The sequence below is a fragment of the Aythya fuligula genome, chromosome 25 (assembly GCF_009819795.1).
Source record: "Aythya fuligula isolate bAytFul2 chromosome 25, bAytFul2.pri, whole genome shotgun sequence".
NCBI classification, from domain to species: Eukaryota; Metazoa; Chordata; class Aves; order Anseriformes; family Anatidae; genus Aythya; species Aythya fuligula.
Genome location: NC_045583.1, coordinates 6,239,330 through 6,265,336, shown reverse-complemented (window position 1 = coordinate 6,265,336; position 26,007 = coordinate 6,239,330). Strand labels below are relative to the sequence as shown.

The following is a 26,007-nucleotide window of genomic DNA, read 5'->3' as shown; positions in this document are numbered from 1 at the left end:
GACTGGCAATGGGAAGAGGCTTTGTCTGTGTTGGAGAAGAGACTTTGTCCTGCTGCCCAGGGACACCACAGGGACATCTTCAGCCAGCTTTGGACCATCTGCCCACCACGTGCCCACCTGTCCCCAAACCCACCTCCCACAGGGCCAGGCTGCACCTGCCCCCTGTGCATCACCGAGATACTCCGAGCACTCCTGCCACCACCCCAGTCTCCAAACTCTGTGAGCACAGCCCAGGGGGATGCAGCTGCCCAACATCATTTGAATGAGCATCCCTGACCAGACAACCCGAGCACTTGGCATCAACCCCAGCATGCAGCCACCTCGGTGCTGGAGAAGGGCCACAGTGCTCAGCGTCCTCAGGGACACGGCAGCCATGTGCATTTGCAAATGGTTCTCTCCAGCCGGAGTGGGAAGCAGAGCATCTCTCTCCCAGCCTCAGAGGAAGGCTCGCTCTGTAATTGTTGTTTGGCTACCAGCCACTGATTGCTCACATTTGTGACTGCTTTCTTTTCGGTTTTGTAGCAGCAGCTCTTTGGTTCCTCTGGTTTTAACCTTCCATTCTCCCCCTGCACCACCAGCCCCAAATGAAAGACCTCATGCCCCCAGGCAGGTTGTCCCGGGAGGATACATCCAGGGATCATCTTCCTCCATGGGGCTCCAGCTGAGGCCCCTCCAGCTCACTGCAGCAGTCATGCCAGGCCTCTGCAGCATTCTGGGGGCTCACGCAGCACCTGGGGGTGCAGAGGGTTTAAACCGTCTGTGGAGCCGTTCAGAAGGTGACACCAGCAGCAACCCATCTTCAAAAGGGTGTGAAGTAGCACCCGTACGCCACCCAAACAGCTTCATGCCATCTGCTTGGTTCTGCTGCCCGTCTGCCCAGGCAGCTCAGGGAGCATTGCTCCCTTCACCTCAATGCAGTGTTCACTCTGAAACCTAAGGATGGCACCAGTATGGCCATAATGTTAATTATTTCATCTTTGCTAATCAGAGCAAGCAGAGCCAATGCATTTGTCAGCTCTGTGGTGCCTTTTCTTCAACAAATGAAGATTGCATGGATGTTGAAATCAATCTGCCGTGGGCTTTCCAAGAGGGCTCTGATCCAAGCTGTGCAAGAAAGCAAGGAGCCACAACATGCAGGCAACACAGCTGCCGGAATTGCGATCCTCACTGCCAGGGACACATGGTCTTGGGGCTTCACAGTGCATGGAGAGGAAACACCAAGGCAAGAGGGTACGGGAGCTGACTCAGCTCGTGGATGTCTTTATTAGAACTCTAGTACGGCTGGACAGGTAGAGGCATGCGTACAGGACAAAGGAAATGGGAGTAGTATTGCCTTGATCACAGAGATATGTAACAGCATTAGAAAGACACTGACCCTTCCAGGCCAGCCGGGCTCACCCCACCATGGCACCCGCATCTGGCACTGCTGTTGCTTCCTGTCCCTGTCCCCATGCCCCAGCCAACCCCATCTGTCCCCATCTGCTTGGGGCACAACCACCAGGGGGGCGATGGTGCAGCAACCCGCTTGTGGCACCCAGAATCATGGAGAGTCCCTAGTTTGACGACAGAGATGGTCAGAGCATGGATGGAGCCACGGGTGGGAGTGAGGGGCGAGCAGCTGACGAGGCTCTGTGGTGGAGGCTGGGCTCCGGCTGGGTCTCTCGAGCAGGACAGCAGCAGCCAGGGGATGCATCCGAAAGCATGGGCGAGAGGAGGGGTCAATGTGTGCAGAGGGCTGGTAGCAGGCAGGGGAATGGGGCAACCCCCAGTCCCCCGACCTCCCCTCCTGGCCCTGCTGCCCCTCTCTGGCAGGGAACCCGGCTGCCAGACACTGAGGGGGCAGCCAGAGCTTCGGGTTGCTGCACTGGGCAGGCAAAGCTCATTGGAGAGAGCAGCCTTTGGCCTCAGGGAGAGCACCCCTGGGGGAACATACCCCTGAGCCTTGAGCAGAGCATCCCTTGGCACTGGTGACAGCATCTCCCTTGGGCAGACCATACCTTGGTCTTGGGCAGAGCATCCCTAGTGGGATGCATCACTTAGCATCCCTTGGCCTCAGGGAGAGCATCCCTTTGGGAAAACATCCCTTAGCCTCAGGGAACACACCCCTTGGGGTTCACATCCCACTGTCTCAGGGAAAGCATCCTTTGGGGTGCACATCCCTCTGCCTTGGGTAGAGCATCCCTCAGGGAGAGCATCCCTCAGGGCACACATCCTTCGCCGGGGTGCTGCCCACATCCAGCCGGGGCTCAGGAGAAGGTGACCACCTCACCCTGGGGGTAACTGGAAGAGAGGACGTCTTGGCAGGTGTCTGCAATTAAAGACAGAGGTATGAAACACACCATTAGAGATTGCTTTCATCAGCTATTTGTGGAGAAAGAGAAAGCAAGGGAGAGAGAGACCAAGCTTTATGGGGACCAAAACTTTGTAGGGCACAGAAAACAGAGGAACTGCAAAGTGAAACAATCTTCTCTGGAGGGAGAAAGTGCTGCTATTCTATCAGTCAAGTAGGCAAAATTGCTAAAAATGCCTCTGAATAGACCCAGAGACACCCCCCCGCAAGGTGGAGACATTTCCCATGTCTCCTTGGATTCTCCTTAGTTTTCTTTCTTGGCAGAAACCAGAGAAACCAGAACTGAAGTTGGGGCAACTTTGAAAGTAAAAACAAAGAACAGAGGAAAGAAGTCTTTTCACTGCAAGAACACTGCTTGTGACCAAAAGTTTCCAAACCTACCCCAAGCCAGATGTCCTAAAGCCAAGCCTACTGCATTAATATCTCACAGTGTTTTTTCTCCTCTCTCGCTCGCTCGCTCTCTCTCTCCCTCCCTCTCTTTCTCATTTGTTATCATTAAATTAATTAACATTGATTGGAACTCTGAGTCACAACAATGCCTCTACCAATGTGCCAGGTTTCCAAGCGAGGGGCTGTCAGACAGGGAGACAGCTCCTGATCCACCCGATAAGCCACATAACTGCACTTTCCAGCCAGTAGTTTTGCTGCAAAACCCAATGCTGAGCTCCAATGGCTGGTTTCACCCTGGCTTCCCCCCCACAGCTCCAAAATCAGCTTGGTTTCCCCAAAAGAAATGTCTTATCCTCTGTCAAGCATCACAGCTGTGTGATGGGCTCTCCCTACCCACTGCAGAGCCTGGACATTCACTCCCCACACACAGTCTTTGCAAGCCCCCAAACAGCCACTTCCCAGCTAAACCCCTAGGATTGCAGTCCCTAAATTCCTCGGTAGTTTGTCCCCAAATGATGAACCAGTTTGGGGGACCCAGATTCATCTCCATCAAACAATTTGGGGTAGATTCTGATACACCCTGGGAAAAGACAGCACTGACTGTGCACAAAGCAGCTGCTGAAATATATTGCTGCTCCTGGTTCAATCACTCCTGCAAGCAGCTAAAAGCTCACTGCAGGTCTCGTGGTTGGCCAGAAACATTCCCCGTCAGGTCTATTGATTTACCAGGGACACGACTCGGCTTTTAACTCCCATCTCCTCCTCCCTGCTCAAAGCCATTTTATGTGCTAGCTTGAGACCTGCTGCCCACATCCCCCAGGGACCTGCCTTGGAAAGCAGCTTCCCAGCCTCAGAGAAATTAGCACGACTAAAAATAAATAACAACAGCAGAGAATTTTGTTTAAACGCCATCCCCAGACAAAGCCACCATGAGAAATCCACCCTCCTATCTTGGCTCATCATTCTCAGCTCGATTACACACCACCAGCAGGTTTCCAGTCCTTCACCCTCACAGCCAACCATGAACCAGCCCCTCTGCAGCTCAGACCCAGCACAGCCTAGCCCCAAAATCCCCCAGGTTTGCTGGTGGTGCTGCCAAGGCCACCCCTCAGAAATTTCCAGGGACAGAGGCTTTCCCCCTACAAGCATCTCCCCAAACAGCCCCAAGCACTGCCTCCACCGGCTGCCAGCCTCCGGCTGCTCCAGTGCAGCATTTGGGTAGGTCCTACACTAAAACTGTTTGGTCTGATGGTGGGTTTCCTTTTATTGTTTTGTTTTGGTTTGTTTTTTCATCCTTCCCATTGTAAGCTCCATTTGAATACAAAAGGCCAAAGTGGTGCTGAACAAGAGATCTCTAAAAGCCAAAGCACTGCCGCAGTACTGGGTGCTGCCAGGCTGGGCACTGCCTGATCCCACAGAGGAGCTAGTGTGGCCACCAGTGCAACGGGCAGCACTGGGACAGCTCCACTTGGGCCCCCAAGTGCCTTTGAAGGCTCTTGCCTCCAACCTGCACCATTTTGCAGGTCCCTCTTCTTTTTGCCACTGCAGTGGGGTGGCGGGGGGGGGATTTGTAGAGTGGGCAGAGGACCCTGGTCCCCATGAAGCTGCCATGAAACGCCTCCCAGTGAACATCTGCCCCTCCTGCAATGCAGTGCCCATCTCCACCAGCCAGGGCTTTCATGAAGACGGAGCAAAAGCCTGCAGCCACCCTGCTATAAGGGGCAGGGAGCTGCTGCCTAACAGGGCTGTTCTTTTGGAAAGCCACCTCAGATATCATCCACGCAATCAGGACAGCCCCAAGAACGTCCCTGTGGGGTCATCACTGAGCACTGCCACTGCCTGAAGAAGCACCCAAGTTCTCAGGTGAGCCTGGCACTGATCTGAGCCTCCCCACGGGGGCAGGACTGTGGCCATCGCCTGCTGGCAGGGACCAGAAGCCACCACTGTTCTTCTAACAAGAATCAATTGCCTGAGCGGAGGTAACAAAGTAACAGACTGGGAGCTTGGAGGATCCTATTTTTAAGCTCAACTACATCTTATTTTGCATCTGCCTCTGCTCTCTGCATTCCTCGTCAGCATGGGCAAGGAATAGGGTTGCTTTTTTTTTTTTTTAATTTTATTGTCATCAAATAAGCACTGAGGATTTTTCCTGGCAGTGCTGGGGAAGTCAGAAACAGGCTGCTTCTGGGTAGAGCAATTACTCTCTTGACTTCTTAACCTCCTGCCCAGCTGACAGACAGGCCTTTCTATTTTCTCAGCTCTTTCAGGCATCTCCCGAGAAACAGAGCAGTTGTTGCAACAATAACAATTAATACTTTGCACGCAACCCGGGCTTTCACCACAGCCTCTGTGCAGCACAGGACAGTGATGTGGGACCTCAGGCAAAAGAGAGGAGCAGGAGGCAAGTCTTGAATGATGGGAGGGGAAGGAAGGGGGGGGAAGGGGAGGGTGAATTGCCCCAAAGCTCCCTGGTTCCAAAGAATGAGCTGCTTTTGCCCCTAGCACAGCTGTTTTGCTGGTCTCAGCAGACAGACATACACATGGATACAGGACAGATGGATGCAAAGACTCCAAACAACAGCCAGGAGCTATGCAGGGAGGAAGAGGCATCTCTGATCCCATGCTCAGTACTGAGCATCACCTGTACCTGCAATGGGGAGAGGAGCATGGGGCACAAAAGCTTTCCCTGGTGCCGTGCCCTACAGGTGAGAGCCCTGTGCATGTGGTGCCCATGGCAGGGGCTTGCAGTGCTTCACACCAAACTGGGTGCTTGTGCTCAAGCACAGCGTCCTGCTGGGATGGGGACAGCAGTTCTAATGGGAGCAAACATTGCATCCGCAGCACCAGCCACATCCTCAAAACACGCCAAAGCTCTGCCTTCTGGGCCACGAGGGCAGCAGCAAGCTCAATCACTGCACACTGGTTTATTTTTTAAATGCTGTTTTAGGACTTGGGCAGAGGCAGCTGTACTCCTATTGATTTATTCAGTTCGTCAAGAATAAATCAAACAACCTTGCTTTCTCCCAGTGCGTTTTGCCTTAGCTGGAACGTGCACTCTTCTCCAGATCCCTAAACATAGATAAGTGGCTGGGAGGATATTCGGGGGAAGTATCGTATTCGCTTGCTCTATTCTTATCCTATTCTCCAGGCAGCCAATTTTGGCCACTGTTTGAGATAAGACTCTGAGCTACAGAGAGGTTTAGCAGTCTGCTCTCCTGAGCTGCTACAGCTTCTCTTACGTTATCAGAGGGATTAACCCCTGCTAACTTACCCCCCAAGCCCTCTGAAACCCCTCCTAAAAATAACATCTTTTTCCCCCTCCTGCATCCTCCAAATCACTTATTCAGAGGAAGGCGGGGGGGAAGAGAGAGAAGATGCAGTGGGTTTTTCAACAGTTTGGTGCCTCCCACAGAAATGCCTCTGTCTCCCATTCGGGGCTCTGTTGTTTTAGAGGAGCTTTTGCACATTAGTCATGCTTTCCACTGAGTTGCATAATGCCAAATCTAAAAATTATGAAGCACAGCTCCATGTCAGCTCTAATATGAAACCAGGGAGAAATCTCATGGTCCACTGAGGGTTTTCCACACTGGACCTGTGGCTGTACCTGGTGTGGGGTTAATGTCCTGCTTGCAAGTGCCTCCAAACCCAAAGCTTTTCTGCATGATGCAGGGCTGGTTTCTGGGGCCTGGCTCATCTCCAAAGTCAGCATGTGACCTTGGACTTACCCATTTATCATTTATGATTCAGAGACCAGGGAAGGCATGGAGGGTCACCTTCTGTCTCACACAGACTCAGGAAATTTCAGCTCCTCCTGCTCCAAGTACAGGAGCCCACTCCAAGGGGTGGATGCAGCATCTTACGTGCCTTTTGCATGACTCACAAACGTGTGGAGTTACCTGAATTGTTGGGTGCATGAATGCACTTTAATTATAGGAATTCAATGAGCACAGCTACATAAACCATATACGACGAGCCCATGTACTGCCAGTGAGAGGTAGCTCACCACAGCAGGAACCCTATGGGACACCCTGGGGTGGACAGCAGGGGATAGCATTCACCCTTAAACTCCAGCACCAGGTCTGTTTGCTGCCTGGTCCTGCCTTCAGTCTCCCAGGGAGCGGCTCAGCACTGAGCTTTTCCCCCTCTTTTCTTCTTCCCTCCTTTGAATCTCCCTAATCTGCTGATGAGGCTGGGGCAGAAGAAGGCAGGAAGGAAGAAGGAAAACAAAATAAAAGGTGAGGTTTTCTTGTCAGCTTCACAGGGGTCTGCTTTCTTCCCAAATGACGGGGGACACATTGACTGGCTCCTCCTGTCAGCTCATCCAACTTGATGGAAAGGAAAATAACAAAGCTCAAGGGAGGTGATTCTCCCCCTCTATTCTGCCCTGGTCAGGCCTCACCTGGAGTACTGTGTCCAGTTCTGGGCTCCCCAGTACAAGAAAGACAGGAATCTCCTGGGAAGAGTCCAGCAGAGGACCACAAAGATGATACGGGGCCTGGAGCATCTTCCCTATGAGGAAAGGCTGAGAGACCTGGGTCTGTTCAGCCTGGAGAAGACTGAGAGGGGATCTCATCAGTGTGTATAAATACCTGAGGCGTGGGAGACAGAGGGATTTGGCCCACCTCTTTTCAGTGGTTTGTGGGGACAGGACAAGGAGTAACGGTCACAAGATAGAGCACAGGAAGTCCCACACCAACATGCAAAAGAATTTCTTCACAGTGAGGGTGATGGAGCACTGGGACAGGCTGCCCAGGGAGGTTGTGGAGTCTCCTTCTCTGGAGACGTTTAAGGCCTGTCTAGGATGCCTACCTGGGCAGCCTGCTCTGGCAAGGGGGTTGGACCCAATGATCTTTTGAGGTCCCTTCCAACCCCTTCAATTCTGTGATTCTGTGAAACAGGGTGAAGCATTTAAACTTTCTCCTTGTGTAGCATCTCTTACACTGTGGTGGCAACAAGAGTTACTGCAGGATGCTCTCATTGTTAGTCCCTTCTCTACACAGATGGAAATTAAGGCACAGGGAGCCCAGGAAGGAGCAGAAACATCCTGGCCGCAGCATCTGCCAAAATACTTCAGGAAGCAGCCTTGCACCATGGGGATCTTCACTCTGCATCATCCGATGAGCACTGCCTTGGCTGTGATAAAGGAAACAAACTTGATCCATGTAAACTTTTGTGGTTTTTTGTTTGTTTGTTTTTAAACATAGTCAAGGCTAAACTTTGGTCCCCATCCTCTGGCTGAAAGCCCTCAGGTTCCAGTTACCCCAAGCTGGACTTGCTCAGAGTAAGGAAAAAGGATGAGTGTGCTGGGATGAGGGTTGGGGCCAGGGCTGCCAGCACTGAACTGCTCTATTTCCAGTCACCCAGGACCCAGCCACCTCTGAGGAGGCAGAGCTGGAGCAGCCAAGCAAGAAACAAGCCAAAATTCAGGGGACTGCAGGTTTTGTTCTAGATCAGGAGGACATCCGAGATCATTCAAAATCCTAAAAATTGATTTACATGAGCAAAAAAACAGCAGTGCACAACAAGGAGTTCAGCACTTAGACATCACCCTCCCAGGATGGGGGAGGACCCGGGTCACATCCAGCTCCCATCCCATCAGACGTGGGATTGCTCTGCCCCACCACCCTGGACCAATCTCAGAAGACAACTCCCCCATCCATTCGGGCCCCATTTTGTCTCAACTCTTCCACTTCCCCACTGCTCAACAGCAGCAGCTTTTCCAGTTGCTCCAACGGACACACATTTGCCTCCCCATCATCTCCCAGCTCTTTATAGAACATTCATCGACATATTTTACTGATCCTTTATCCCAGCCTCCACATGCTCCCCATACCCATCCCAGGGCCCTGCAACCTCCCACCTCCATAGGACCTCAGGCTGGTATTTAGGACTGCAGAACTACTCAGTACTGGCCTGGGACCATCCCCAAGGTCAGACAAAGAAGCAGACACAAGCAGGGAAGCAGAGAGTGTGATTTAGGCAGAGAAAAGCACAAAACAAGATGGGAACTGCTGCTGGGCAGGGAATAGAGATTTATTCATCTGTTGCCTCCAGAAATTCAAGGCTGATTTAAAAGAAAACCTAAAATGATATCAACTCAGCCATTTTCCACCACAATGATATATAATTTTATGAGTCAACATGTCCTTCTTGCATTTTCAGCCTCCTTTGCCCAGCACAAACAGCCCACGGGAAGGAGGGCTTGACACCGAAGAGGATTGCATGCCCTTAGCCCAATTTATTTAGCATGAATAAAGTTTCCAGGGAAATAGAACCACTGAGCAGCCCTCCGACCCCCCTGGAAACTGTCCCAAACACATGGACACGAGACGACGAGGTCAATGGAGACATGACACATCCTGCAAAGGGGCAGGGGGAGCACAGCTGCGGCGCTCGGCTGGAGGTCAGAGCCCACTTCTCAGCGATGGGGACGTCCCAGCTCGGATCTCCTCTGGGCACGGGCACTGCCGGGGACATGGCGTCACGGGGTGGGGAGGGGACAGAGCAACACAGGGAGCACGTGGCTGACACAACAAAGCAGGATCCAGGTGGCGTTTAGAGGATGGAGGGGACAGGAGAGCAAGGGCGCCGCAGAGGACAGGGAGAGCTGTAGCGCGACGCAAGGGGAGCCAACCCCACCGTGGATCCTGCCACACCATCTATGCTGCTTAGGCTCCGGGATTTTCCATAGCCTTTGTGAAGAAAATGGACAGAGGTGAGGTTAGAGGTGGGGAGGGAGGAGCACAGAGCGCCAGGGGAGGCATCACCCAGCCCCTCACCTGACTTCAACCCCCTAAAAAATCCAAAAAGGGCACTGTTGGTCCTTTGAGCACAGCCAGTCTCTGCAGATCCTAACAGGTTTCAGAGCTCCACTCCACTCCCCTTGGATCCCTATACAGTCGAGGGGGGCTGGCCAGATCCAGGACTGGAGAGGAGTATGCACCCCAGTCAGCTCAGGGCTTCCCTGCCAGAAACCCAGCCCGAGGGGCCCTGCCTCCCCTGGCCCCTTTCCTCCCACCCCCACCCCATGGCCACCCCAGTTTTCAAGGCAGGAACTACCCAAGAGCTAGGTCAGGAAGGGTCCGTGCTCCTGGACCAGTGGCCAAACATCCACCAGCACTGATGTTAGGGCAACAAGTAATCCCAACATTGGTCCGGGGGGAGGTCAAGCTTTGTTTTCCAGATCTCTCTGAATGAGGCATGAGTCTGGGGATTTTGTGGGCTGAAGCAAACAAGGAAACAGCAAAATTCAAACAAATGTGAGATTTGGAAGGAGTTATTGCCCCGGCTCTGGTTTTTAAGCCCACTGCAGCAGCAAGCTGCTGCTGAGACCTTTCTGTATGCAGAGAAGCAGGTAGAAATGCTTGAGATTTTCCATGAGAAATTGCACTGAAGAGCAAGTATTTCTATTTCTTTAAGCATGGAAACCCTTCACACTCCCCCAAAAAGCCAGAAATTGCTCAAGCTTATAATGAAAAGCAACAGCCAGAACAAATGTTCTTCCAGGTCAAAAGTCACTTTTCTTTGGGAAAGAAAATAAGTATTTGCACTGAAAAATGGATTTTTAGATCCAAACAGAAGTCCTGTTTAAAGATGTTCCATGTGAGCCCAAAGATCTGTTCTCTGGACTGCTGCATCTCACAGGGCCAGCTCTGCTGCCAAAGCGAGGAAAGCTGAGGATGCTCGTGGTCATCAGGAGCCAAACCGCCCCACAGCGCTTGCTGCTGTGCTCTCCAGGCAGGAGCAGTGGGGGACAGCACCCTGACAGCAGAAAAACAAAGCAACGGATGACCCCTTCAGCAGTTCCAAGCTCCCAAACCATTCCCCCATCTCTCAGGGGGTTGACAGCAAGTCCCTGGGTTCTGCATTGGTGCAGAGGCACCCATGACGGGTGTTCTGGGCTTGGCTCAGGGCTGGCTGCACACAACAGAGACGCTGCGGCTTTCTCCCTGCAAGCACCCCTGAGGAGGGTGCTGGCACGAGCACAGTACTGAAAGGCTACAGAACACCGGGGGGGCTTTCACATCTGAAAGTCCCCCAGCAGCAGGGAAGGGGCAGGGGACCAAGAGCCACCTGCCTAAACCTGTTGCTGACTCCTGCAAAGCTTTTGTAGTTCCTGCAATGGGAGCAGGAGCAGTCTCCAAACAGAAGAGCAATTTCCTTATTTATGTTTTGGCATGAAGCCACTGGTCTGAATCCACGCAGCACACCAGGGGGGAAAGCGAGCATGGCCCTGGGCTGGGGAGAGCCTCATGACAAGCAAGGGATGTGTCCCACCTACAACAAGCAGGCAATGCAGAGCCCGCTTGCCTCAAAACACCCCCCTAACCACGGCACTGGGCTCATCCTTCAGCAAACCTTGCCCTTTTCCCAGAAGTGGTAAGGCTCTCTGAGCTGCTCATGCATTTCTCTGCCTGCTTTCTATGCTGAGAAATGCCCCTGGGATCATACCTGGCTGCAGCCAGTCACCAAAAGCTCGGGATAGGTGATGGACCTATCGCCCAAACAACAGAGGCAGAGAGGGCTTACAGGGCAAATCATGCTGCCAGTTTTGATTAAGTCTTAAGCATCACAGTTTGGGGCCACACCTCATAAAGATGCCTGATCACTCCAGGGCCTCCCTGGCACACCCAGAGCCATGCACAAGCACCTGAGAACAAGCTCAGGATGATGTTCCTCAGCCCTGAAGGCTGTCATGGCTTTCCACCAAGCTCCAGGCCAGTTGCCACTAAGAAGTCAAGCTGCAAAGTGCCCAAGGGCCATATTCTTCTAATTGCTACCGGTGCAGTTCATTAGCAGAGCTGGTATCCCAGCAACTTGAGTAGGTGCTAATGGAGGTCACCAGGATTGCTTTAAAAACAGGTTTGTTGCCAAGGAGCTGCATGGAGGCATCTCACAAACAGTGGCAGGGCAGCCTGTGTCCCAGGGGCTGGCAGTGCTGTGCTCCCCATTTTGCAAACATTTGCGGAGCATGAGCACACGTGCACACCCGCACATGCTTTGAGCTGGCAGCAGATGGAGATGGGGCAATGAAAGCGTGTGGCATTGCCCAAAAACGTGTATGTGTTTATAACGGCAGCCTGGCGCTCGCCTGCTGGTTGCGCATACTTGCACACATGTCCCCATGCAAACGTGGGTTTGTCCCTGCTCCTTCCCAGCTAAGCATTGCTGGCAGATGCTCACATGAGCATTCCTGCACTTGATCCCACACTGTGCCATCCACATGCTGGTCACAACTCTGCACTAATAGCAAACAACAGAGTAAAATCAGCTGCATGATGCACTGGGCTCAGGCAGCCAAGCTAAAGAACTGCGGCTTTACAATGCTGGGTGCTGTTGAAGAGAGGTGCTGGAAGACCTGACTGACCAGAAGGGTACATCCCCTTCCCTACATTTAACCCCATTCCCTGTAGCTTCTCTAGAAAGTCCGCTCTGGTTTCAATCACTGTCTTGCTTTTCCTAGACCATCTTAACCCATCTTGCTTACTGCTGGCCAGGGGTGTGCTGGACTCATCCTGCCTTCATATGCCTGCATGCAGGCAAAGGGCAGGTGCTCACATGCCAAGACAGACCCATGCCAGTCTTTGTGTCCCAGCAGGATGCATTTGGAGGAACTGTTGAGCAGGCTCTGACTGCTGGAGGGAGATAAGCCAGTGTGAAGCAGACTCCAGCAGCAGGGGAGCAAGGTGACACCACTATGAGCAGCAACAGGGACAAGAGAACATGCCATGGTGCAGGTGCCATGCTGCAGTACAGCCCAATCCTCTCCAGGGCCCATGTCCAATGGGTAGTGGGCAGGGATAACTCTTCTCTTCAAGCTGCCCCAGAGAAACCAACCACTGGCATCAGGCTCAAACTATGACGGATGCCAAGATCTGCAGCATATTCCTGAAGCAACCCCATCTCCTGATTTCCACAGCTTGTACAGACATCGGTACCTGTCCCAGGATCTGACAGATGGCCATCAGCAAATCAGGCTCAGAACCAAACTCATCTCAATTTGTAGAGCTGCCAACATCCCAGTAGCAGAACAAACAGCCTCAGCAGGCGATAAATCAGGACTGAGGGAAGAGGCGCCTATGCAGCGCCCAGCTCCTTTGGGCAGGAGCACAGGAGGATGCTCTGCCACTCAGACCATTGCTGCCCACCCTTAACCCTGATGACACCAGAGCATTTCACTGGTGAAGACATCAGGTTGGACCTCCCGGGGCAGTGTCCCATCTATCCATCCCCAGTGGCACAAACAGGATGTAGATATTGAGGTTTTCTCTTCCCAAAAGGTCTCACACATTGCTTGGGCTCCTCTAAACACCAGAGCCACTTTTCATCCCCTACCTTGCTGAAATGATCTGGTGAGTGAGCCACGTACATGTTCTTAACCGTATGTAGCACTCTGATGTTTGCAGGAAGGACACCAGAACGACCCAAGAAAGATCACTACAGTGCCTTTTTGAATATCTGTAGATGCCACCACGCATGGAGAAATAAAATAAAAATCTGGCCTTCTACAACCCAGTAATCTTATTTGGGAGCCCAGCAAGAGCAGCACTGGATCCTCAGCAGTTAGATCTCCTGTAGTTCCCTTGGTTTCAGGGGACAAAGATAAAATGCTTCAGCTGAAGAATTGCCTGACTTGAGCATCTTGTAAAGATGAAGATCAGCATGGGCTGTCATTCTTCTCTCCTATCCATTCCAGCTCAGTGTCCTCCCCAGATCCAAGGCAGGACTAGAGCCCCCTCACCTCTGCTCATCAGCAAATATTAGAAGAACTACTTTACAGAAAATGGTACTTCCAGGAAACACAAGAAGTATTTCAAGCAAATATCTGTATAATACTCTTCTGCCCAAAGATGAACAAGGCTTTTTTTTTCTCCCTCCTCTTTTTAAGGGAGAAGGTTGAGCAGGAACACCAAAGGGAATTGTTGATTTCACAGAACACAGCCAATTTGCTCACGTAATAACTGTGATTGCCCCCAGATGCCTACCCTCAACTCCAGGACTGCAAGAGAGCCTGGCCCAGGGAAGCCTGGGTCAAGCTGGGCTGCCTTGCACCTCAGAGCAGGTGACTCCCACGTAAGAGATGCCAGGGGCATGAGATGGACCAAAGCACCTAGACTAGAGGTCACAGACCCAAAACCAATATCCTTCCTACATCCTAAACCCATCCAGTCTTTACCATCCCAAGCAACACTAAAGCAGCAAACCTGTGGGGGTCTCTAAAGCACCAACACCTCGAGCCAAGAGGCCTCAGTGCACAGCTCAGAAATACAGGGCATCATCTTTTCTCCTGCCTGGTCCCAGGTCACTTGCTCTGATCCCAGTAGCTAGGACTACTTACTGGGAGTAACTGGGATTAGTTGGTACCAAGGAGGCAGAAGTAGGTCAGACTGCAGCTACATCTTCCCACATCACCTTGGATGTACAAATGAGCAAGAAAACTGCAGAACTGAGCTATGTCCTAAGAATTAACCTAGCAACTGAGAGTGCAGACAGATTCTGCAGCTCAAGGTGGGCAGTGGGTGCATCCTCCCAGGGGCTGGGGTGCTGGGAGGGGGACTCCAAAGGCTGGAGGGCAGTGTGAAGGTTCACAACTGAAGATAGCGGTCATTTTGTCACATGTAGAAGAATTTTATGTTTTCCTGACTAGTCTCCCCCACAGTTTCCTATAGAAAACCTCAACACTTCACAAAGCTCACTTTCCAAACCTGGAGGAGACAGGCTTTCTGGCAACCTGGTGCTTTTGGCAAGGCAGCAGTTGACACATCGCAGTTCCCCACGCTCAAACCCACCAAAAGACATCAGAGAGGGAGAGAAAAAGAAAAGCCTGTGGGCTCTTCTGCTTACTGAAAATCTTTTGACCTTCCTCAGCCATGATGTCAGGAGAAGTATCCTCTCAACACCACCCTGAGATGGGTGGGTGAGGACCAGGGAGCAGAGTTAGAGAGACAAGAAGAGCCAGAGCACTGGGCAGCAAAGGGACAGGACTGTCCCCAAGGAGGGCAGTGTGACCAGCATGAGGTCACAGATCCCTGATGGTGGCAGCCAAGGGAGGAGGACTTGGGGGAAGAGAAAACAAAAAGGATAGAGCTAGCACAGAGAGATGTAGTGGACAGGGATGAAGCAGATGAAAAGGCAGGAAGGCAAGTGGCTTTGGAGGGAGCAGAGAGCAACAGCCAGCTGGGCAAATGGAGATGAACCACAGTCTTGGACAGATGCAGTAAACTTCCACTTCCCTCCTCCATTTGGCCCTCCCCAGCCCACACCTCCAGCACCAGCCATACCTTTCTGGATGCCTCCATCCGCTGCACAGGAGAAGTCACCCGTGGCCAGGAGGAAACACGTGGAGGATTTCTTGTTCTTATCCCGGGTGCTAGAGCGCCGCATGGGCCGCTTCTCTTCATCAGATGGTGACAGCGGCTGCTCCTCATCCGACAGCACTACATTGGCCTCACCGTTCTGCTTGGAGTCTACAAGAGGGTGGCAGACAATAATCAGCAGCTGATAAACCCATGGGATGACACGCTCAGGGTGGACAGAGGGGGTTGATTAGATCATGCAAGGATGCAGAAGACCAGATTGCAGAAAGCCTACAGCAGCTCCCAAAACTTCAGGCATGTCCCAACTGGATGTGCTAACTAGGGAAGAAGGACCATGCTGAATTTTAATCCCAAGCAGCAAATAGCATCTCTTGCTCCTGATGAGGGTTATATACCCTGCACAAAGCCAAGCAGGGCTGGCCAGGGAAGAAACGTCCCTGGTCTTTGAAAACCATTCCCACAGTTGGTGGGAATTAGCTTTTCTAAATTCACACCAGTTGAGATTGGGGCTGTTCTGGGTGGTGGTGAAGTGCTAATTTATGTCATGTGACTGTGGTTTGTTAGCTGAGATGCTGCACCTGGTGAGGACCAGTCTCAAGCTCCTGAATCAGTGTAGGGTTAGAGGGATAGGGTTGATCTGCTCCTGCAGAATAGCTCCTCCTGCTTCTCCTCATTGATGGGTCTCTTGGGGCAGATGGACTGTACAGGCACTTGGAGAGGACATTTATAAGGGAAAGCACCCATACAGGGCATTGGGATCTCCCTGTGTCCTCACAGGTGAAAGGCCAGTGCTAGGCAGATGGCCAGGTAGGTGACTTAGTGAACACTGTGTAGGACACAGCCCTCTCATGGTCCCTCCCCTTTACTTGCTGCAAAGCTGGCTGCTCTGGGGCAGCAAACAGGTGAGAAGGGCAAAGCAGCCTCCACAGCAAGCAGAGACACCATGGAGAGGTTCCTTCGATCCCCCAAGCTCAGCCCAAGCAATGTTGCCCACAACAGGGCTCTGAGCTCTCTCCAAAGAAAAAAGACTGGAAAAGCCCCAGACTTCATCTCCATACATGAGAACAAAGAAAAAATGCACAGAGGCTGATTTTGCTCCTTCCTGAGCAGCACTGGGCTTGTCATGCAGGAATGCCATTATCTACTAGAAGATGAATGAGAAGGTGAGGTTAGGCCCCAGGGTATGTCTATGATTTTATCCATTTTGGTGAAGCTGGCCCTAATTTACAGTCGTGGGAAGTAAAAAAAAATAATAAAAAAAAATAAATCTATCCCAAGGACTTTGCCAAACTTGGATGGGAATTGAGCCAATGGTCCAATCTCTGTCAAGCTGAACAAGGTAGGGACACCCTGAATCACACCAAGGGGGCTTAGTGCATTTCTGGAGAGCAGAATATGGCCCTTCCCCTGGGGCTATGCCCACCTTAGGTGGAGGGTCCTGATCTTCAGCATCCTGGTCCACCAACACAGCCCCCAGTACCCAGGTGTCCTGGCCCATTCTGCACCACGAGCTCATCACCCCAAGAGCCAGGAGCCACATCCTGCAATGGGGAAATCTCCAGGGACTCTGGGACACAGGGGAACATAGACATAGCCTTGGGGGCTCCCAGAGGTCTCCCACTCCCTCTGCCCAACCTTTGGGGTCTCACCTGACCGTTTCCGCTCAGCCACCCCTTCCTCTACTGCCAAGGGGCAGGTGTCACTCTGGGTGCTGTTGCGGGGGGAGTTCTCCTCGGATTTGCAGTAGGTAGGGGAGTCCAGTGGGGCCGGACGGGGTATATGCTTTTTCTTCTTCTTTGGCAGCTTCTGCTTGGCCATGGCCAGGGAATAGTACATCCCAAAGTTATTGACAATGACGGGCACAGGCATTGCAATGGTGAGCACCCCAGCCAATGCACAGAGAGCCCCCACCACCATGCCCGACCAGGTCTTGGGGTACATATCACCGTAGCCCAGTGTTGTCATCGTGACCACAGCCCACCAGAACCCAATGGGGATGTTCTTAAAGTGAGTCGGGTCACTCCCACTGGAGTCGGATGTCTTAGCTCCGATTCGCTCAGCATAGTAGATCATGGTGGCAAAAATCAAGACCCCCAAGGCAAGGAAGATGATGAGGAGCAGGAATTCATTGGTGCTAGCCCGGAGCGTGTGGCCCAGCACCCGGAGGCCCACAAAGTGCCGTGTCAGCTTGAAGATCCGGAGGATCCGAACGAAACGGACCACCCGCAGGAAGCCCAGCACATCCCGGGCAGCTTTGGAGGACAGGCCACTAAGACCTACCTCCAGATAGAAGGGCAATATGGCCACAAAGTCAATGATGTTGAGCAGGTTTTTGATGAAGAGAAGCTTATCTGGACAGCAGATGATCCGAACCAAAAACTCGAGGGTGAACCACAGGACGCAGACCCCTTCAATGTAGGTGAGGATGGGCTCCGTCTCCACTTTATGCGTTAGCAGGATTGTCGTGGTGTTGCCAACCACGAGGGTCTCCGTCACGTTGACATTGATGTTGAAGGCCTCGTGTGTCTCCAGGCAGAAGGTTGTGATGGAGACCAGGATGAAGAAGAGAGAGGCAAAAGCAACTACCTGCAAAAGTTAAATCACACGGGCCATTAGCTGAACTTCCTGGGAATATGTAGAAAGATTTGGGTCAACTGGTGGGGGAGAGCAGTAATTTTATGTACCATGATGATGGTAACTGCAGGACAGGCTGAGGCACACTTCTCCTGTCACCTGTGTTTGGCACATCTCTTCTAATCCTTGCAAGTGAACAGCATCAACAGGGATGGGAGAAGGCCTCATCTGACAAAAATGAGGCTCCAAACACCCCAGGAGCTGTGCTGCTTGCCATCCACTCAGTCCCTGCTTCCTCAAGACCAAGAATGGAGAATGGGGAGCATCCCCTGGACCTCTCCCATCAGTTGTGAGCAAACCTCAGAGTCTGGGGTCATCGGTCCAGGACCTTTCTCTAAGAGCTGTGATATGGACGCAGGAAGGTGCACTAGGCTCCAGTTGTGGCTGGAGATGTGTTGGAGATGACAGGTATGGGAATGAAAGGAGACCTGCAGCAGCCTGTGTTTGGAGCAAGCCTCCACTTGAGCACATGAAAAGAAACACACGTGAAAGGCAACTTTCAGAGGACTAATTCAAAGAGCTTTCCCCCACACTCATCAAAAATCCCCCAGCTGAGATATCCTTGTAGGTCCTTTTCAAACCAGGATGTTCTTTAGATTCTATGAACCTAATGTGTGGTCTCGGCATGGACCAGAGATGTATGTCCTTTTGCCCCCTCAATACTCCCTGAGTAGTGAGTCAGTGCTAGGTGTTTTTCTCACAAGCAGCCCCAGGAAGTGGGGGGGCAGAACATGGAGAGCAGTTGGCAGAGCTCAGCCCAGCATTGCACTTATGCTCAAACCCAGTGACACACAGGTGGCTCCCATTGCTTTCCCCTCTCTAACATGAGAGACCTTCGTCTCCTCCCCACGTCATGATGCCACTTCACCTCAGGTGTGAGCTAGGAGGGGCCAGCAGCATGCAACTGTGTCACAGAAAACACTGTCGTCCCCCCTATCGATCCTTGCTCAGCCCTCTCCTCCCCAACAGGATGAGCTCATGATGAGTCCATTCCCCAGAGCATCTGTTTGCAAGAGCCCCTGAAAAAAGCCACTTGAGCAGAAAAACCTTCCTTCTACCTCCATCCAGCACAAAAGCACAGTTGCTTTGGCTTCTCAGGAGCAGATCCTTGCTGCTAACACAGCCTGGACACACTGGGCAGGATTTGACCCGCTGCTCACAGAGCTTCGCGGCTCATTTTGCCATCAGACCAGCTGTCCGGCTGCGTTCAGCAGGCAGCCGTGCCACAAGCCTGCTGGAGACGACAACCCAGGTCCTCGGCTGGAGTGAATAAGCAGTGGAGATAGCCTGAGTCACGCTGGAGAAAAAAACAGCCCCAGACACTGGCAGTAACGTGAGAGTATCCTCACAGGGTGTCCCCAAGGGTAAGCCTGTGTGGGTCCAGTGTAGGAGAATCATTCCTCCAGAAGTGAGGTGTGAAGTTTAAGCCAGACTCTAATTGAGGGAGAACTCTCTGGAAGATGATTCTCCCCCACCACATGATGGACACCTGCCCAGGGATGGGCTGAGATGCTTTGTACCCCCCAGATCAAAGCATGCTGGACCATACGCTGTGAGGCCTCTCTTGCCAGCCAGCTGCACCCAACCCTGCACAACTGGGGAAGCAAATCCAACCAAAGTGTGATCTTAAACTGAGGCCATTTTAAGCAGACAAGAGTGTCTACACAGGTGGTGGCAAGGCCAAAATAATCTAATTTTCATCTGGGTCCTGAGTAATATTCCAGAGTTTGCCCATAAGGGTAATCTCAAGGACACATAAAGATTAAAAGCTTAGGCTCAAAGCAAAGTAAGAAAAACAAAATTACCAAGGAAGATAGCAAGACCCTGCTGCCACTCCCCCAGAGGAGCAAACACTCAAGCAATGAAACAGCCCTGCTGTGTGAACTGTGGAGGTGAGAGCTGATTTAGCCCCAGGTGCAACAGCATTCTCTAAAAATAGCAGAGTCACGTTCACAGCCAGTGCCAACCACTGTTCCCCCTCCAAAGCTGACAGTGCTGCCCCAGTTTTGCGTCAGCTGAAGATCTGACCTGAGACATCTTACATCAGCTCTAACCTCTGTCTTGCTCCAAAAAATGTCTTTAAAATAACATAAAATCCATGTCTATACCTAGCAGTAACCAATACAGCACTAGAAGTCCCACCAAACAAGTTCTCCAGAATCTGCTGCTGATCTGAATGGTGGTTCGACATAGTCTGTACAGTTTGGGGTGGTTGTTCCCAAAAAACATGACCCTACAGGTTGGCCTGGAATTTCCAATGGACGTGAGGTCAGGTTTAGCTGCAAAGGGAAAAAAAAAATAGGAGCTACACATGAGCTGAACTTGGAAGCAGACCAAACACCAGAAGCAGAGTAGCTTCCAATGCAGAACAACAGAGTTTTACACTGAGCTGGGATGGCAACTACACCAGACACCATATTTTCACTGGCACCTCTGAGACTGGATTAGATAAAGCAGGCAATGAACCCATGGGCAATGGCACTACAAGGAAGAGCAGTTCAAAATGTGGGGGGAAAATTTCTAACCACACGCTCATGCAGTTGCCAGGTCTGGAGGTGCAGGGATAGAGATGCTGGAAAGAGGGGAAGATGGAAATAGACACAAGCCAACCAAGTCAGGGCCAGAGGGGCTGCTCTGGGGTTGGGGAGGAGCAAGGACCAGAGAAAATTAACCCTGAGACTCTTAGTCACTGCTGTCACAAGATCTAGGGAGGGTTTTTATGCACACAACCTGGGACGGCTCTCCTTCCTGCTGATGCTAAGGTTTGGCAAGATGCACCAGACCGGCTGCTCCAGGAACGAGCACCCACAGAATCTACTACTCCAAAGCTGCCCTGGGGAGGGTCCAGTGCATCCCCAGGCCAAATGCTGATGGTCAGCACTGACCCTCTGCTTCCCCTCTGAAAGAGAGCAGAGAAACTCTGAAATGGGGTAGCAGAAAAAAGTCCCACTTCAGCCACTCCCAAATGGGGTGGCTCATTGGACGCTGCACCTGCAGAGGTGCTCATGGGTCTCAGAGCATCCTTGTGCCACACAGTGACACCAAACCAGTGACACCATAGTCCACCACTGCACTCAATAACTGGGTGCACTAGACAGGTTGTTGTCAATTGGGTCAGGTGCACCTCCATGTGCTTCAGTTTCTGCTTCTGCCAAAGCATTTTTCCTAAGCTGTTGCAAAACCACACTGATATCTCAGCATGGAAAATATGACCCAGGAGAACCTGAGAGAATCACTGCTGGAGCAACTTGAAGGTGGCCATCCCCACAGCAGTGCTAAGCTGAGCCCTTATCCAAGAGAGGCAAAAAAGAAGGAAGCAGGGAGCTTCCTGGTGCAGCCTGGTCCCACTCCATCCCACCATTATCTCCCCAGTCAGAGCTCACATCACAGCCCTCCCTGCTGCCTCCGACGCACTCCCGCCGCTTCTGTTTAGTGAATGCCTTTCTGACAGCAGCCTCAGTGCGCATGAAAAATAACATGAAAAATCTGAATTGAATTATTTTTCTTGATTGTTTTTTGTTTGTTTGTTTGCTTGTATTGCTTTGTTCTGTGTTCTATTTGAAGCATTTAAACACTCAGAACATCTCTCAGAGGCAACGAGCACTTGAAGATGGAGAAAGGATCAGATACCCCTTTTAAAACGAGTAAAGCTCTTGCTGCCCAAACATTTTTGTGTGTGTGCATGTGTTGTTCTTACGTTAGCTGCAAAAACACCTCCTTGAGAAACCGACCCCCTGCCCTTTGAGCTGCTGGTGGGTGTGAAATGCCTGCAGGATTTCTTACCATTGATGGTTTTTTACACCTCTAAAGGCATCCAGAATTCATTTAGATCCCAAATGCCTGCATGTATGTGTGCGTGCATGGCAGATTTCAAAGCTGGGGGAATGTGCATGGATGGCTCTGAAACTGCGTGGGCAGGTGTCTGAGGGTCAGTGGGCAGCACTTTGGGGATGATCTAAGAGTATCTGCGAAAGGAGACACCCATGCAAGATAGTGGCTAGGCTGGGAGCCCAAAGACGCTCCTGGTTATGGGGAACACGTCCCAGGCACATTGGTGTCTATGGATAGGGACTGTCTGCATCTGCAAAGGGGTCATGAGGTGGGTGTTGGCACCTGCATGTGCTCACAGTGTGCGTACACGCTGTACTGAGTCCCCAGAGATGTGCGTGGATGAAGACTCACACCACCCAAGTCACAGAATCCAAAGGCAGGGACTGGGAGAGTGAAGAACCACCCACTGTAGGGGAAGATCAGGTGCAAGAGCACCCGAGGAACCTGAAGGTGCACAGGTCCATGGGACCTGATGAGATACATCTGCAAGTCCCGAGGGAACTGGTGGATGAAGTTGCTAAACCACTGTCCATAATATCTGAGAAGTCACAGCAGTCCAATGAAGCTCCCAGTGACTGGAAGAGGGAGAATATCACTGCCATTTTTAAAAAGGGAAAAAAAGGAGACCCAGGGAACTAAGAGAACTACAGGCAGTCAGTCTCACCTCTGTGTCTGGCAAGGTCATGGAGAAGATCCTCCTGGAAACTCTGCAAAGGCCCATGGAAAGTAAGGAGGTGACTGATGATGGCCAACGTGGCTTCACTAAGGGCAGATCATGCCTCACATATCTGGTGGCATTCTATGACGGGGTTGCAGCATTGGTGGATAGCAGAAGAGCAGCTGACATCACCTACCTGGACTTGTGCAAAGCACTTGACACTGTCCCCCATAGTATCATTGTCTCTAAAGCTGAGAAATACGGATTTGATGGCAGGACCATTCAGTGGGTAAGGAACTGGCTGGGTGGTTGCACTCAAAGAGTTGCAGTCAACAGCTTGATGTCCAGGTGGAGACCAGTGATGAATTGTGTTCCCCAGCAGTCAGTACTGGGACCGGCGCTGTTTGGCATCTTTGTCAGTGACATGGACAGTGGCATTGAGTGCACCCTTGGCAAGTTTGCTGAGGAGACCGAGCTGCATGGTGTGGTGAACACACTGGAGGGAAGGGATGCCATCCAGAGAGACCTGGACAGGACTGAGAGGTGGGCCTGGGAAAATCTCATGAGGTTCAACAAGGCCAAGCGCAAGGGTCTGCACCTGGGTCAGGGCAATCCCAAGCACAAATACAGCACAAATACACATGAGTAGAAAGAGAACATCCTTGAAGAGAAGGCCCTGGGGGTACTGGTGGATGAAAAACTGAACATGAGCCAGCAATGGGCACTTGCAGCCCAAAAAGCCAACCGTACCCTGGGCTGCACCAAAAGCAGCATGGCAAGCATGGTGATGGAGAGGATTGTCCCCTCTGCTCTGCTCTTGTGAGACCCCACTTGGAGCCCTGTGTTCAGCTCTGGGGTCCCCAGCACAAGAAAGACATGGACCTATTAGAACAAGTCCAGAGGAGGCCCATGAGGATGATCAGAGCCTGGAGCACTTTTGTTATGAAGACAGACTGAGAGAGTTGGGGTTGTTCAGCTTGGAGAAGGGAAGGCTCCAGGGAGACCTTACAGTGGCCTTCCACTACTTAAAGAGGGCTACGGAAAAGCTGGGGAGTGACTCTTTGTCAGGGGATGTAAGGATAGGACAAGGGGTAATAGCTTTAAACTGAAAGAGGGAAGGTTTAGATTGGATAGAAAGAAGTCCTTTACTATGAGGCTGGTGAGGCACTGGAACACGTTGCCCTGAGAAGCTGTGGATGCCCCATCCCTGGAAGGCCACATTGGATGAGGCTTTGAGCAACCTGGTCTAGGGCGAAGTGTCCCTGCCCATGGCAGGGGGGATGGAACTAGATTGTCTTTAAGGTCCCTTCCAACCCAAACCATTCTGTGATTATGTGATTCTGAGAGGGGTGTGTGAATGTGTGTTTCTGTGTGAGAACCACAGCTGTGAGCCTGTGCTCAATATGCTGATGGGGACCATATGTTGCATGTGGGCTGCATCAACGTGGTGATGGTGGTGGACGTGGGTACAGGGACAAGGGTGTTGGCAGGGATGGAGAGGGCATCTTTTGGGCCTGAAGAGGGATACGAGCTCCTTGGGAACAAATGTGAGGATCCCATTTGCTTCAATGGGACCCAATTTTAGTATTTCCCTACTCGCTGACACACGTGCCAGGGCATAGGCCCTGTCCTGTGTGATTAAACACTGTTTTTGGTGTGTGTACACATACAAGGAAGAGGAAACTAGACAGTCCTGCCTGTCCTAGATCATCCTAAAACTCCATCAGGGCTCAGCCCTGCCAAAGGCTCTCACAGACAATCCCTCACCTCCATGACAGGCCAGGAGATGCCTGGCAGCACCCAAGGGTGTGAAAGTGGCCACCAGTCTCAGCCCATGTGCAGTGAGTTGGGAGGGGACAGGGAGATGACAGAAGAGGCTTCCCATAAGATGGGAGATGGCCAACATGCCCCATGTCAGTAAGGGGACACCCAGTGGAGAGTCCATCTCACCCACGGAGATGGGGAGATGAAGGTATCACCAGCACGGCCCCATCCCCATCCGCCAGCACTTTTTGGGAGCTTACCCTTGCTGCCTTGGATGAATAGGGATCCTCAAAGAGTGCCCACATCCTGGGCTGCCAATTCCGACAGCAGCCACCCCCTCCGGCAGCCCCTGCTGCCCCTGGCAGCCTGTCCTCCATGCCCAGGCGTTGAAGGGCCATCTCCCTACCCCCTTCCTCTTCAGGCTCCTCTCCACCAGCCCCTCCACCGGGCTCAGGACTCTCGAAGATGTCCAGGGCCTCTTCAGCATCGCGGTGTTGGCGGTAGGTCATCCAGCAGCAGGGCTCCACATCGGTCTCGTCAATGCCCCAGTAGGTCAGCTCCTCCTCGAAGAGAGGCCCGCAGATGTCAGCCGGGCAGTGCAGCTTGCCAGTGCGGTAGTAGTTGAGCACGTAGGAGAAGATCCCAGGGTGGCGGTCAAAGAAGAATTCATTGCTTTTACCATCAAAGTCAAAGTTGCTCTGGGCATCAGGGTCAGCGAGCCAGGCCAGACGAGTGCCCGGCAAAGTCCGCAGGGTGCTTTTGTAGGTCTCATGCCGGGTGCCCCCTACATTGATGGTGATCTTGTCCGAGTCTTCCCCTTTGCCCATCTCTTCCTTCAGGCATGTTTTGGAAGGTGGTTTGTTCCCCGACTTGCGTCCACGGTAGGAGGAGACACACACCGAGCTGATCATAGATTTCGGTGGATGGGAGGCGCACGCTTCGCGCACTCTTCCTCGGGGCGAGGAGCTGGGGGTCGGCGGAGGCGGGCGAGGGGAGCAGAGATGGGACTGGGGAGGGGAAAAGGGGGGGGCTCAGCCTTCGCTCCGGCCTCCGCCAGCCCCAGTGCCGGGCAAGGGGGAGCAGGCTGGAGCCGAGCCGGATACCGCTGGCTGCCGGAGGCCGGCAGCGGAGGCTGCAACCTCCACCCCCTCCAAAACCACCCTCCCGGAATAAAACCGCCCTCCGCCCGCAGGCAGCCCAGCCCCGCCGGGCAGCAACAAGTGGAGAAGGGAGGGGCGCGGGGGGGGAGCTGCGGGCAGTGCCGGGGGGGCCAGGCCGGGAAGGAGGATACCGCCAAGGCCGGCGGAGGGGGGGCAGCCCCCGGTACCTGCAGTGCCAGCCGCGGGGGGGCCCCGCCGCCCTCCCCTCCCTCTCCGGCGGCTCCGCGCTCCCTCCGTCCCCCCGGGCCGAGGGGCAGGGGCCCCTCCCCGATTCCCGGTGGAGGCGGCGGGGGGAGAATGGATGCTCCCCCCCACACTTCCAAGCGGGGCCCTGCCCTTCAGAGGGGGCTGCGGCGGCGGGGAGGGGGGGGGGGTGCTGCTCCCGCGTGGCCGGCCCGGGGGGGCCTGTTGCGCCCCGGAGGCTGCCGCCCGGCTCGGCTCGGCCGGGGAGGCGGCGAGGGCTGCTCCGGGGCTCGGCGGGGAAGCGCCGCCGCCCGGGGCTTTTATAGGGCTGGGAGAGAGCGGCGGGGTTACAGGAGCCGGCGCCGCCCCGCCGGGGGGCCGGGGACCCCCCCGCCCCAGCGCCCGGCCCCACGGCACCCCGCTGCCGCCGGCACCCCCCGCTGCTGCCCTCTTTCCTTCCCTCCCTCCCCGCCACGCTCCTCCATCCCCGCATCCCTCCCTCCATCCTCCCAGCCATCCACCCCACCATCACACCCATCCGTCCGTCGGTCCGTCCGTCCATCCCTCCATCCCTTCCACTCCCCCCTCCACCCCCCGCGGCAGCCCCCCAACCTCCGGCTCACCTCCCCGCGGGGCGCGGTGCGCAGCGAGGCTCGGGGGGCTCTGTGTCAGTGCGGAGGGAGCCCCGGACACCCCAGCTCTGCTTCGCGCCGGAGGGGA

At 53.2% G+C, this 26,007-nt stretch overlaps 1 protein-coding gene across 2 annotated transcripts; it reads right to left on the bottom strand.

Annotated features, from left to right (window-relative positions):
• Positions 1-1,263: 1,263 nt before the first annotated feature.
• Positions 1,264-26,007, bottom strand: KCNC4 (potassium voltage-gated channel subfamily C member 4). Of its 2 annotated transcripts, none has more exons than XM_032203441.1 (5): positions 25,911-26,006; positions 24,205-24,951; positions 16,707-17,643; positions 15,022-15,207; positions 1,264-2,308 (listed from the first exon to the last, which is right to left on the bottom strand). In XM_032203441.1, the coding sequence occupies exons 2-5, from the start codon at positions 24,853-24,855 to the stop codon at positions 2,247-2,249; spliced, it is 1,836 nt and encodes a 611-aa protein (XP_032059332.1). In that variant the 5' UTR covers positions 24,856-24,951; positions 25,911-26,006; the 3' UTR covers positions 1,264-2,246. The 2 variants fall into 2 exon arrangements, with proteins under 2 accessions (XP_032059332.1, XP_032059331.1); XM_032203440.1 differs by lacking the exon at positions 1,264-2,308 and adding an exon at positions 9,151-9,432 and having other exon boundaries at positions 25,911-26,007.